The following is a 14,435-nucleotide window of genomic DNA, read 5'->3' as shown; positions in this document are numbered from 1 at the left end:
AATAGCATAGTATCCATAGAATTATTTATTAAATCCATTTCACTTACAGTAGATCTCCAGTTACCAAACACAATGATTTACAGCCATTGCCATTACAATTTATGTCGACAGCAGATGGTGTTGTCTATAAGGCACCAAGATTAGAAATAGCTGAACAGCTTCTGTCTCTAATGCATCTGAGTTTGTCTCTAACTCGTTAGTTTTTGTCTCTTTCCGAAAACATGAAAACTAAATGGGTTATTGTAGTTTTTTTAGATAATTATACTGTAAAATAAAAAAAAAATTCATTCATTTATGCTTTTAAATTAACATGTGCCTGAATGAATTGTTTATCAATTTTTATGTACGAAACCCCACAAGGCGTTAAATTCAAAGGAATAAATTTATAATATATAATATAAATAAATAAATAAAATAATTATATAAATTTATAATCATTCCAAATAACAAAATTTTTAAATAGAGAAAACATTTACATCAGGAGACAATACCCGAAAGTTGAAGTTGAAAGTTGTAAGTTGAAGACAAACTCAGAAATCTAACCCAAACGATAACGAAGGCGCTATATAAATCATGGGTGGGTTAAGAGTAAATATAAATGGATACGTCCATATAATGGAGAGTCTTAGTTAGTTAAAAGGTGTTATTTTCAACTTCCTGAAAATTACGATTTCTGGTTTGTTATCATCTGGTTTAGATAAGAAGATTTAAACATTCAATTGCACTTCACAAACTCATCGTTGCCTTGATGGAAATATGCATATTTTATCGTCTTGTCTAGGGTTTTTAACAATCTTATTCGAGTTTTTACTATAAAATTTTTTTACCAAGTTTCTTGATGTCCCATAAAGATGTTTTAAATCTATTTCAGTGAATATTCTATCTACTTGAGCAAATCACTCGATATAAAATAACTTTACTGATCGATACCAATTGTTTCGAAAATGTATCATGATTGAGGTCAAGGTGCAAACATTTAAATTAATTGAATGTACAAAGTTTTCTCTGATATATTTTTTCATAATTCTAACGAAAACGGGGGCTGTTGAAATTCTTTGTGTTTAAAAATATCACACGATCGTTGGATACTTTTCACACCAATTTTTGCTGTGAGTCGTATACAAAGTGGTCTATTGAAAGATAAAACTCACCATAATTATGCCCGCTTTTGAAACCTGTAAACAGTGAAAACAAACAACAAGATTTTCATTACCAACAGGCCAATAGCTGGGCACGGGGTATGAGGAGGAGGAAAAACAAGAGGCAAAGCTTGGCAAACTACAGGAGGAGGGAGTACTACGGTGGAGGTAAAAGCGAACAGGAGGGGCAGAAGCGTGAAGAAACACATTCTTTCGCCAAAGCATTAGCGTAAAAGCGCGCCCAGCTTCCCAAACCGCCAGCGTTGCGGGCGTGGAGCCGTCGGAGGGGCGGGTTTGCGGGTCAAGTTAGCAATAATTTCACCGTCGGATGTCGTGTGTGTGCGCATATTCGATCGATTTCAATTTGTTTGTAGGACATGGTCAAGTGGTGAATTCGCTGTGGCGTCGGCGTAAAATTATTCGGAACGCGACAGAGGAAAAGGTGGCAAAGGCGCTGGGTCTGACGATAATGACAAGAAAATTGTGTTTTTTGTCTTGCGTTTGCGGACACTGATTGGACAAAAAGATGGTCAGTGAATGCAGATGCTCGACAGTGACCTTGCAGGGATTACGCAAGCCGTGTGTGAGATTACGAATTCATCTAATGGGTGTGTTGCGAGCATGTAGTTTTTTTTGCATGTATATTGATGAAGTAAAGGCATCTGCATGGCAATTTGTTTGACGAACGTTCGAGTTTGCCAGTTTAAGATAATGTTTGATTTTCATTGATTAAGCTTGTTTGAACAAATGAGAAATTGAATTGCTTGCCTCATTTGTCGAGTTAAAATCATTAGAGTACTAGATGCATATCGTGCTTCTTTAACCTTAAAATATCTTCAAAATTTATCCTTTCAAATATCTACGACCATCCATTACAAATCATTATACATGAGGGTGAATACTGCATTCTTCTTCTTGGCGTTAACGGCTTACGAGACTTGTTTCCCTGTTGTACATGGATAGTCAGTCCTCTCGTATAGGGGAGGGTCCGGTCACGGTTGGGATTCGAACCCACGCCGTCGAGGTGGTGACCCTCGGCGCTCATGGGCCGATATTCTAACCGGCGCTACTACTCGGCTGTCGCAGACCCCTAATACTGCATGCGGCAAGTATTACCCATTTCATCAATTTTTTGTCAGGAAATATTATGAAGGTGTAGTTGAAAAGCAATTAATACTAAACAAATAATTCATCTCAACTTGACAGTTAATAACGTAAGTGAGATAGATTTTTTTAGTGAGATAGATTATAACAGCTTACTTTATAAATTCTTTATCATATAGCTTGTCTGCAAACTTTGTTTTATAAACGTCAAAAAAAATCAAAAAAATTGAGATTAGAGACCGATCCAACTGGTTTATTTAAATAGTGTTTATTGCACGACGAAGAATGAAATTTTCCATGGTCCTGCTCAGCGGGTTTTCGACGATCTTTGAGAAAAAACTTTGCTGAAGAAGAAACAAATGCACGTTGCTCAACAGACACTTTTGGGACAGCTTTGTCGTTTCTTGCCTCATAGGCAGCTGAGAAACTTGTGCAGTCTTAAGCAAGCCGTAGACGTTACATATTAATCTGCTCAGATGTTTGACGTCTACAGCCTTTCCTTAGCTATTTCCAACATCCCTCGAGATATTCGGGATATCTGGAGGGATGTTTGACAGACGATGGGTACGAGAGAACAAAGGAAATCTGTAGACGTCAAAGATCTGCACAGATTAATATGTGACGTCTACAGCCAGCTTTACAGCGTTTTACATTTCACCTAGCAACCGCGGCAGTGTATGTAGAACAGCAAGAATGATAGCCTACTGTAGAGTATTTGATGTTGAATCGCAAAACCCACAAGTGGCAACACAAACGGGTAAGTAGAAAATTCATCACTTTCTAGGATCTACCAGAATGAAAGTTGTCGCGGGGATGTTTGTAGTAGGCACGAGTTGCTAGGTGAGATGTAAAACGCTGTATTGATCTGGATTAAATTCGCTCGTTTCATCATTATTTTCAGAACGAAAGAATAAGATTGGCCATATGAAAATGCACCCATTTTGCAAACATCATTTGATGAGATGCTCACGAAGAACCATAAAACGACTATATGCTATTAACTGTAATAAACTATAAATTATTAACTTCGTATGGCGCATGAACGAACGAAACAGTAGTCAGTAAATAGTGCTGCAATTTCAGTATTAACATAACCGACCTAAAAACTGTTATTAATCCAAGTCTGACTTGTGGAATTGTTACATGTGTTCAGACTAAGTCAGCTACGCATAAACCCTTGGCTAAGGGTGCAAAATTCAAATAGAGATGCAACATTGCATTTTGGTTGCATTTTCTTCACGCTTCTCGATGAACGCTAATATCTCTTGATTTGTCATATATCGTATCTTATGTGAATGTTCTGCCAGTTTTCTAAGGAACGATACTGCATGAATCATATTTCAGTATTATAAACTGTGCAGCATTCGTTACTTAGCAAGTTAGATGAGTAATAATAAAAATTAGATAATTGTTTCCTATGGAGTGCTATCCATTGATGATTATATCAGCTTTGTTTACTTTGGAGTGTTTTACCACTTCTGCAATCAGAACACCCGTCGAGTTAGCGGCCAATTAGATAACGGATGTGCCAAAAATGGAGCGTTTTCTCCACGCCGTTTCACCCATTCACTTATCGGGCATAATAAGAACAATTCCTAGCAATTTCTTATTGTAGTCGGTGTTTTGGCTTTCAAAGTTTTGTAGCAACCTTTTACTAATTTTTTTTCTAACCTATGCTGGTTACGAAAACATACATTGATAAACAACTTTATTGAAATAATGGCATAGAATGTGAAACGTTTATATTCCAGATGCCTGAATAAAAAGTACAGATCAAATCAACAAGCAACAATAATAAGTGGCTTGGAAAATTATCCGTACCAAAACAAAGAAAATTGTATTGCTTTTGGGTAAGAAACAAAGATTCAATTTTGACGAAACTAAACTAAACAAGGAAAAAACACATGATATGTGTGTAAATATAAATTTAAAATTTGTGCATTCTAAATACAGATGTTTAAAAAATAGTTTAAAATCAAGTATCATCACAATAATTAAAGAAGATTCAAACCTTAATAGCATAAAAAAAGCTTTTGGCATTTTTATGAGGTGCGGAGGGCTAAACAAAGATATTTCTCTAGTGATTTTTTTTTCTTCTTGAATGAATGATACTTCACAGGTAATCGACATTAATTTAACAACAGTTACTTCAGATGTAACATTATTATCTTTCATGAACCCCTTTGCTTCGATTAACATTCTTGTAAAAGTCATTAATTACAGGCCTTGTTTAACTGAGGTTAGATCTAAAGATGTTTATTTTTAGGATCTGGAACATTACTCAACTCCTTGTAACCGCAAATCAGCAAACCACAGAATGCCATTTACCGACTACTTCCGCCATAGGATGCCTTTCAATGCGCACACCGATATTAAAAAGGCATTCCTAAAAGCGTTCCCCCACCTCCACCCTTGGTCACTATGTTGTGCTAAATAATAATAATAATAAGTCATCGGTTGCTGCAGAAGGCTTATTTCTTGTGTCCCCCGGGAAGTTTTGTGATTTCCGGATGTGGGCTCAACCAAACGGTCGGGTAGTCCGCCGATAGACTCGATCCCGAGCAGGAAGTGAAACGATTTTTCTCCCCCTTTATTGTGTTGCACAATTGCTTCGAAGCAGTGCGATTGTGGGCCGCCCTGGCACTTTCTCCCATTGGGCGTCTGGTCGGTAATGAATCGTGCAACGGTATGGATTAAACGGAACTGAGTACAAGCGCCACCATCCCCCGTCAACGTGGCGGAGGATGGAAAATCCTTTCAACGGTCGGACGTGGGGTTGGTTACTGAATTTCCATCGAAGCCCTGGACTGAAACATAAGACTGCTAACTCGAGTGCGAAGGAAGAAAGCCGAATGGTTCGAAGCGCGCGCGTCTCGAGTTCCATTGGTTCGCTACAGCGTGTCCAAAATCAAGCCTCCCGATAAGGAAAACGGGTTTCCCGAACGCTCGAAACGTCGCTCGGAACGGACTTTTGCTGCCCACAACCCTCGCCGTTTTTCTCCTCGCCATCAGGTGTCATTGCCATTAAGATTTAGCTCAGTGGTTGGCGAACGGTAGGAGATAAAAAAAATGGCAACACTTGAGCAAAAAGCTATTGGTAACAAGCTTCACAAAGTTCCGTAGCGACCGACACAACGTTCGTTTAGCTTCGATCGGTAGTGGAGTTGACCTTGTACACCTCTCTGGTGACGCGTATGACGATGTGGTCATTGAGCTGTTCGAGAGCAGTAGATTGCGATCAGGTATCTGATCGTAGAGAACACCAGTTAAAGAAGAAGTTGATACGAGATCATTTCGCTAATAAATCGAGTTTGCTATATTTTTGAGAGCACTCTGCAGCATGATCAGCACCTATTTTATCTCTTCGAGTTTGCTAAAAAATCAATTTGAACCACGTTTGCTATCGTCATCGAAACTATTGCGGCAAACAGAATGAATAAGATTCGAAATCTGACCATCAGGCATCTTTTTTTATGTCCACTTGTTTGTTGTTGTCATATTCATAGCGGATCCGACTCGATTACGATAGGAGAGGATGGCATTTCATGGCTCGCCACGTACGAAAAAGTCGGACCGGCTCCGAACCGGTGATCTAGAAGGACGACCAGTGTTCCGGAGACCACCCCCCAAAAGACGCACATTCTTGAAGCTATCAGGGAGGCAACGCTTGGGGCGTCTTGCATGGCGATTCTTTTTTTATGTATCGTGCGTCAAAAGGAAGCTAATAAGTAGTAATGTTACTCGTCAGTTTAGGCTTCCAATAGTTTGAATCATTTGTTTTTAATCTTGATTCCTTACCCGTTTTATTTTTGAGGATTGTAGGAATCAAAACCATTTCAAATATCACACTAAAGTAGCAATAACATTCCAATTTAAAAAACGTCGTAGAAGAATAACAAATATGAACTATTGAAGAGAGAAATTTTATTAAATTTTCAATAGCTGCGGAATAACTTTGGGAGTTGTAGGGTTGTAGAAGTGGTTTTACAATCAAGTGTGAGACGTATTTAAATTTTGTATGAACACACTATGTGAAGGCATAAGTAAATAAGTAAAACACTCAAGTACTATTTTAAGTTTTATCACGATTCTAAATTTCTATTTCTAAATCCCGTCTTAAAATTAATCATTATTACATTATGTGATAAAACCTTTATAAACCCGTTTTCATTGTAAGAAGTAACATTCTACAGAACGTTATCAACACAATCCCTTACAACTATTTCTAAACTATGGTTTGAATACGTTATTATTGTTATTGAATGATTCGCACAGAAATGAGAATTAATGGTCGGTTTTATGGCTTTCTTTAAAAGGTTTTATAGATGTTGATATTATTAAAACAGTTTTGCATCATAAGAAATCTACTTAGTAAACCCAACATGAAACATTGATAAAACTTGTTTAAGCCTGATAGGTATTGTAAACGTTGCTTGGGCGAATGTTTTTATTTAGAAAAACCTTATCTAAGTGTTTATTTCTTTTATCTGATCAGCGTTTATCTGTTTTAGAAACTCACTTTGAAATTCCAGCTATGCAAATTAGTGTGAAAATTATGGTGAAAACATTCTAACCGGATTAATATTGTATCAATCCACAAACTGGTTTCCACAGATCTTAAGCAAAGAAGAGAAATAGAGCAACACTAGCTATGGTAAAAGTTGCTGAAATTTTCCCTTCCAATTGGCTGTTCCTTGGAAACCAAAAGATGTATGACATATTTGACTTAATTCTCCTGTGTGAGATCAAACCATTCTCTTGAACTTACTTTCACTATAGTAACAAAGTATCCCGTCGACCATGATGTTAAATTCGAGCAGTCTAGAGGTTTTTTTGTTGACTTTTGTTCACGCCACAACGTGTGTGCATTTTTCACCATTCATTCGCTTACCGGTGCAGTCGGTCAGTGCAAAACGTCATATATGCAGTTCGGAGAAACTGCCAGATCTTCGGGAAGCACCTTCACTTTTTCGAAATGGACCCGCTCACTGTGGGCAACAAGCCGGTTTACTTGCTTGTCTGCTTGGTTTGGCACCTTCGGAATCCCGGAATTGAAATCCTTTGCTCGAGAAAAATGGTTATTTCCATGATACTTTCTTTTATCCTGTGCGGTGCAAGAGCGCGATTTAGAAGATCTAAAATTTAACAACCACCAGAGTAACGGAAACCAGTTTTTGCTCGAGGCAGTAACGAGGCTTACCATGTCCACCCGCGTTATGCAGACATTGTGCACAAGTTTCACGAAATTAAACGATCGGTTACTTAACGAACGGTTGGTCGAGGAGCAGTTGCTCTGACGTTGAACACGATCAAAGCTGTCTTCTGGTTGACTTGCAGTGCAAATTCCTGCATCCCTTTCACTATTGTTTCAACCTTAATATGCTCCATTTTCTTATTTTTATATTCTCCAAACCGCTCAGTTTTGAGCTGCGATGAAGGAAGCAGGCAACTGCTGTAGCTTTTCAATATTTCTGATCTTTCGAATTATGCGAATGTAGATTGAGCGTATCGAAAATAGTTTGTACATAAACACTTATTCAATTGGAACATCTAATTTATATGAAGATTTTGTTTTAATTTTCTTTAAAATTTATAAATAACAAAGATGAAAATAAAATGGATGGTTATTTATGCTGCCAAAACAACCAAACATATAAGGGGTTATCATGAAATCGTCGTTTCGTTTTAGCGGTCGCTAAAGGTGCTCATTTGTTCATTTCAGTCGCTAAAAGTTCATTATAATGAACAAATGAGCACCCTTAGCGACGAATGAGCGCCGTTAGCGACCGCTAAAACGAAACGACGATTTCATGATAACCCCTATAGTGTGTATGAGCAATATAACGTTTTTCCTGCATTATTCTCTTTGATTTTCGTATTTTGAGCAATTTTTCAAAAATGGAATACTCTTTTCGACATAATAATGTATCAACACCTAAACATTTTGTTTGCCAATTGCTTAACATTTTCTATTGAGAATATAATCTTCCATCCACAGACAACATCATTTGAATTTAACCAAAGGCATTTGCTGTTTAATTGTTGTTAAAGACAACAACTTCAAGAACCACTGACTAATCCTTTAGCAATTTATGTGGCAAACTATTGCTGCAGGTTTCCAAAAGAATGTACAAAAAGACCATAAAAATAAAAATGTCTACGTTTAGTTCCATTGTCTAGTTTATTATTTACTTTCCCTTAGTGCTCGCGTAAATAATTTTGTTTATCAATTGATGTAGCTGTAAACGCTTTCAAATATGTTTTTTTATTTTGGAATTATATTATTCTACCAGCCTTTATAGTCTAGGACTGTCAAACTGGTGTAAAGAGCAAGCTCATTTCACCAAAGGTTGACAGTACAGTGGCTTTACCACCCCTTCTTGGCAGTACAGTGGCTCTACCAATGCCATCATTGTGACCAATGTGATAAGGCCATTAGAGTTTAGTAGATTCAGATTAGAGTTTTGATGGAGAATTTTTCTAACCTTGAAGGTTTTTGATAAGAAAAAAAATCTTCTTGCAAGATGGCATTCGTCTTCTAGCACCTTTATATCGACCCTTTAGATTATCCTTTACAGTCATCAACATTCCAGCAATAGCGTCACATAACAAAACCGGCTACAAAAACATACTTAACCGATCAATTACATGTTCCCATACCATGCATTAGGGTTTATTGCGTTTATTTCACATGTTTTGTGTCGATTAGTTTGTTTGCGTGATTGTGCCACTCTTTTCGCGATCCAGCATTGCCTATAAAGATGTAATTGCATACCTTAGCGTATGCAGACAGCTATGTACAGATGCGTGCCAGCAGCTAAAGGCCAAACGGCTGGGAATATTTTCCTCCCATCTCGTTGCTAAACTACCTCACTGGTTTTCTTGGCATTAAATATCGGAATCTTGTAACAACCATCTGTCTTTTTTTTCTCCTCTCGCGGGAAGGTAAATCATTCTACGGTATAGCATAATCTTTTAATTCCATTGGCCCTAGTTAAGGACCGCCTCGAGTGTTTTGATTCAGGTGCGAGTTCGAGGGTGAGCATTAATGCATCTACACAGCCTGGCACGGAAATCTTAGGTGAATTGATTCGCGTGTGAAAATCGTCCCCGTATCGTCGCAGCCTCCGCAAGCAACCGGCGAGGAGCGCAATCAATTTGCAGACCTTCTCCACTGACAGCAAGCACATTTTCCTCCACCTTCTCATCGGTCGTCTCACCGATGTTGACTTCTTCGTGCTTCTCCACAAAATTAGTTACCAATCTAGTTCGAAAGGCACGTTTGCCGGCTTCGTTTCCGAGCATCTGCGTGTTACCGACGATCGCGTGCCTGTTTCATGCTCCAACACATTGTGCACAACATAAAGCACAACACGGGCTTGTGAAGGTTCCGCCATCGCGGGCTTTGGCCGGCAACAATGGTGGCTAGCCGCCGGTAGATGGGTAAACGATCGGTGGCAATCCGCTCGGTAGCTGTTCGGTTGTGCAAGTGGCAATTGTCAAAGTTTGCCGACAAGCCGAGAATCTCGCTTTTGACGCCCACTTCGTCCGCCCCGCGGGGCAATTGTTCTTCGTCGACCAGGGGAGGGGTTAGAGCAGAGGTGAACAGGGTTTCTTCCTTCCAGCTCCAGCTCGGTGGCTCCTCCGATGGTGGTCTGGCGTGTGCGCGATAATTATTGGGAACCTTGAACTGATCACTTCGGTTGGTAGTGCACCATTGGAGAGCAGAGTGCGCGAATGGTTTTGCACAACGCCACAAAGCCATATGTGCAGTATTGCAGCGACGTGTTCATGTTGAAAGCAGCATAATTGTGGGCATTTGACCAGGCGTGTTCACATGTTTATAATAAGAAAGTGAACTACTGAAAAGGGTAGGCATTGTAGCTTGTTGAGAAATCTATTAAACATCTTTCCATTGTTGCGCGAACGGTTTAGATAAGATAAGATAACATGCATCAGATAAGGTAAACGCGTAATGGAAGGGCTTGCTTGCTAGTGCTTTACATAAACGACGGGCTTTTCTCTGAATATCGACTAAAAGTACATGCTCATTTTCTAATTCCGGTTTTGATTGGATTTAAATCGGTTTAAAAATCATCAATCAACCGTGCGATATTTTTGAATGTTAATTTTGGATTAATTATTGGCTTTTAAATGATCAAATAAATTGAAGAATAATAACTTAGAATTTTTTGTTCAGTGCAACTGAAGAAAAGTTAATAAACATTATTTTCAAAACATATGGATATTTTAGATATAGAACAGGCATTTAATTATGTTATGGAGTAAAATTTTATAATCTGCACATGTTTACTATTTGTAAACAAATACAAACTACCTCCAAGTATATGAGCAAACCGGCTTAGACATATAAGTTTGAGATTCTGTTAGAAATAAAATATTCAAAAAAATATTCATGTCGGCTAAATCAACTTAATGAAAGCATTAACGCACTCTTTTTTAAAGTTTGCAATAGCGCTAGCGGTAGACTCCACGACAACCGGCACAAAAATAGACCCCACGTTCAACGGCCATCGCCAGACATCCATTTCGTCAGAGTCACCGCGAGAAGTTGTTTTTTCTTGCGCTGCTCGGAAAGCAGAAACAAAAACCGCACGGGGATCACCGATTCGCGGACATTTGTTGCCCAACGGTTTGGCCATCGTCGAAGGTTCTCTCCGGCGGATGCAATGCAGATCATGCCGAGCTTGTTGCGTTCGATCGACGGCCGCGGCGAAATGTTACGCCACATCTCGTGGTGGTGCTCGTGGGCCACCAAAGGAAGCATCTTGCGGCAAAGTGAGAAGCGGCGTAAGGTAGCTGCATTGCGACCGGCTTCGATCGTCCAGGCCAACCATCAGCCGGATGGCCTCCGCAGAATCTGGTTCTTCGCCGGTTCTGTCCGCGACGAGTCGAGACGAAACCGAAACCGGGTCTTCGAAGCGACTCGAATCCTATCTGACCTCATCTTCTTCGGGTGGATCGAGGTACACCATTCGATTGGCGCCCCTGGCCCGCTCGCGCTCTGTTCCTAACTACGAACCGAGAACTCAGTGCCATTAATCACCCGGAATGGATTAATTGAAATTCAAATTCCCACCGCCACAACCTCCCGGAGCAGCATGTTTTTTTTTTGTGTGGGCTGCTTTTCACTCGCCGCCTTCGCCGTCTCGGGTTACAGTGAAAGGTCTTCAGAGGCTATGCCTCTGACTCGTGAAGACACCCGTTGCAAGCATCGGTGCCGCTACTGGCGCGTGCGATTATTGACGACCGTTGCGGACGCGTCAAGTGGCGAAACATAAATTCTTCTCACATCGCTACCCATCTATAGAATTTGCTGAAGAATATATATGAAAACAAACGGTGTATGGCGCAGACAAGCAAAACAAGCAGAAATCAAGACCATCTCACGACCGGTCCGAAGAACAATGGCTGCGTATGCTAATGATGGGCACATGCGCGTCTACCAACCGGTTGCAAACATACATAGGATGAGCTAATAATAGAAACCCTACGGAATCGCGATAAGATTGCTCTTCCTATGCTGCCCGTCATCGCTGATATAATCTTTTTCTACCGGGTAGTAACAATGTGCCGTACGGGTAGGAGATGAGATTGTAGAGAAAAGAAAATAAATGCTGTAACATACAAACAACAAACAAGAAAAATGTTTTACTTAGTAGCTTCAAAATTCCTTCGAAAACTGATCTTGGATGTTTAATTTATGCAGACTGTGGCGATCATTTCTTCAAGAATTAGAATTGAAGCTGTAAAACATTTTCTTAAATAGTTAGTCAATTTTTCTTGTTATTGTTTTTCCAAACGATTATGTTTATGCTGCTCACTTAATTTATTTTGGTTATAAAAATCATAAAAATTTCGACATGTGTCTGAAACCAAGACATGCCAATCCAACAAGCATCATTTAAAGTTACCGAATCAAGTCAATGCCTGCATAGTAATGTTCAACTGCATCCATCTGCTATCGATGACTTTCAAGTGTTTGGGATTCATCAGTGATTTGATACAATAACGATGGTTCAAAATTCACTTTCCCTCTCTGTTCGTGATCCATCGTTCGTGCATGCTGATGCAACATAAGCATCATTCAAGGTTGTCAGGTGTAGGCTGGAACCGCCTGCATCATTTCCCTTTCATCCGTAGTGCGGAAATTTCCCCTCCCGAAAGTACAATCAGTAGGAGGCTGCGGGAGCGGCAGCTTGGAACGGGGGACTGAAAGATGGCCTGGGGAATGCCCAAGATGCGGCGCTACATCCAATCCGTGAAAAAGAAAACAAACCGGTTCACAACTCTCACCTGATCGCGAACCACGCTCTTCGACCAGCGGCGTTCCTGCAGTCCCAAATCCGTGGTGCATGCGCCTTTTTGGCTGGTACTCCACATTCGAATGCCCGGTATTTGGGTCACCCACGGGTGTGCGTGCGATCGTGGCGGTGTACGCGAGCATTTCTGTGCTTTATATAAAACCGATTACGTCAGGACGGGTTCGTCACTTCGTCACCGTTTAAGTCTTTCGTTCGATGGTACGAGACTTTCGCTCGAGTCTCTTGTTTCCATCGGGATGAACACAAATGGGCCGTCGATATTAAAATAATAAGCAAAACACATACCCACAGCGATATGCCTAAATCTGCACATTGTCATGACATAAATCTAATATTATTCATCCCAAAACCAAAATAGCAAAAAATCTCAAAATTACCAAACCCGGCTTGTATCGCTTCTCTATCAGTTAATAATGTAAAATTGAATCTTTAAGAGATACTTGTCGGTATAAATCTTTTTGAAAAAAAAGATATTATTCATACGCAGATCTTTGTTTTCCTAATCTGAATAACCTTTCTTTGCGTGGTTGCAAACCGCTAACCGGTTTCTCCTGTGCACTAACGTCTTGCATCAATGCATACGATAATAGTGATATGCAACAGGGTCTGTATTGCTATTGGGTCGGCATCATCGTTCACGACACGCGTGACATTTTTTACGTTTGGCAAGTGTTTTCGTTACAGAGATGGAAAGCATGTTGGAAATGCTAGCCAATCAATGTAATGCTTCTATGTTTAGACGTCCAAGCGCTCTAAATCTATCGAGACGTGGCGTGTTTAAATTGGCATGCTGGTGTACTGGATTCTTATGGTTGACGAACTAAGATCGCTTACGTAACTGGTCAGTAAATACTACGTATAGATTAAGCAACACAGTGATCGAGAGTCGCTCCATCGTAGAAGGTATTGAGCGCTTATTATGCATAATATGAATTAAACTTTGTCATGAAATTTTATTTTCATTCATTCAACATTCAAAAGTCGCTTTATGGAACTTTTTAACGGGGTTTTTTATCATTTGTGTTATACTTTCATCAAAACTAAAACATCAAAGAAACGGAACGAATGGATTTTTAGTATAGTGTAATCTAACAATAAATAAAAGAAAAGAGCTTTTTAGGATGGAATGGATTTTTAGTATAATCTAACAATAAATTAGAAAAGAGCACCTACTGATAAACCCATTAGCTACCGTTTGCCAGAAAAAGCCATTTAAATTAATTTTGACGTTGATTTGCGGCAATTAAAATGACACAAGTGCCGATTATGTGCTCTTTAGCGTGCCATAACATAATTCGCCAACTGGCAGCGATCTCGTCAACGGGTCATTTCATTTGCATACGGCCACACTCTCAGAAATTAGAAATAAAAAACCCCTTCGACCTGCATCATCAATTTGCGGGACTTTTGGGATTTCTGCCATTGCAAAATCATATGGATTTATTTTTTTATATTTTCATTTGTTTGGAAAACTTTCAATCTTTGACCGAAACGAATCAGCAAAACACTCCCATTTCGGATTTAGCAATATTATGAAAGAGATCCCCAAAGAAAGGACGTGAACTTGTGAGGAACAATGTATGAAGAAAACTCTCCCTTTTCGTCATCTTTCGCCTTGTACGCTTCTTGACGGAGTTCTTCCATGGTTCACCTCCGTTTTTTCGTCCTCATTATCACCGTTGTCGTCGTAGTCTCCGTCATAATCATCTAGCCGGTGTTGAATCAGTGTCCCCCGACGGGATTATGTAAACAGACCCGATCTCATACCAAACGGCAAGCCTTCGCGCACGCATACATAATAGATGTGCGAGACATAGCGCCATTCGCCGCCAAACTGCGAAGCTCC

The 14,435-nt window shown here is 39.7% G+C and overlaps 1 protein-coding gene across 1 annotated transcript in view; it reads right to left on the bottom strand.

The window, feature by feature from the left end:
• LOC131264305 (mucin-2-like) overlaps positions 1-14,435 on the bottom strand; it is a 28,214-nt gene that overhangs the window by 11,490 nt on the left and 2,289 nt on the right. Inside the window, exon 3 of the mRNA XM_058266594.1 lies at positions 1,152-1,175. Within this exon, the coding sequence (XP_058122577.1) occupies positions 1,152-1,175 (24 nt within the window). The remainder of the gene's footprint in view (positions 1-1,151; positions 1,176-14,435) is intronic.

This window comes from Anopheles coustani, chromosome 2 (genome assembly GCF_943734705.1).
Source record: "Anopheles coustani chromosome 2, idAnoCousDA_361_x.2, whole genome shotgun sequence".
In the NCBI taxonomy this organism is placed as follows: Eukaryota; Metazoa; Arthropoda; class Insecta; order Diptera; family Culicidae; genus Anopheles; species Anopheles coustani.
Note: the sequence above shows the minus strand (reverse complement) of the source record. Positions and strands in the feature narration are given on the sequence as shown.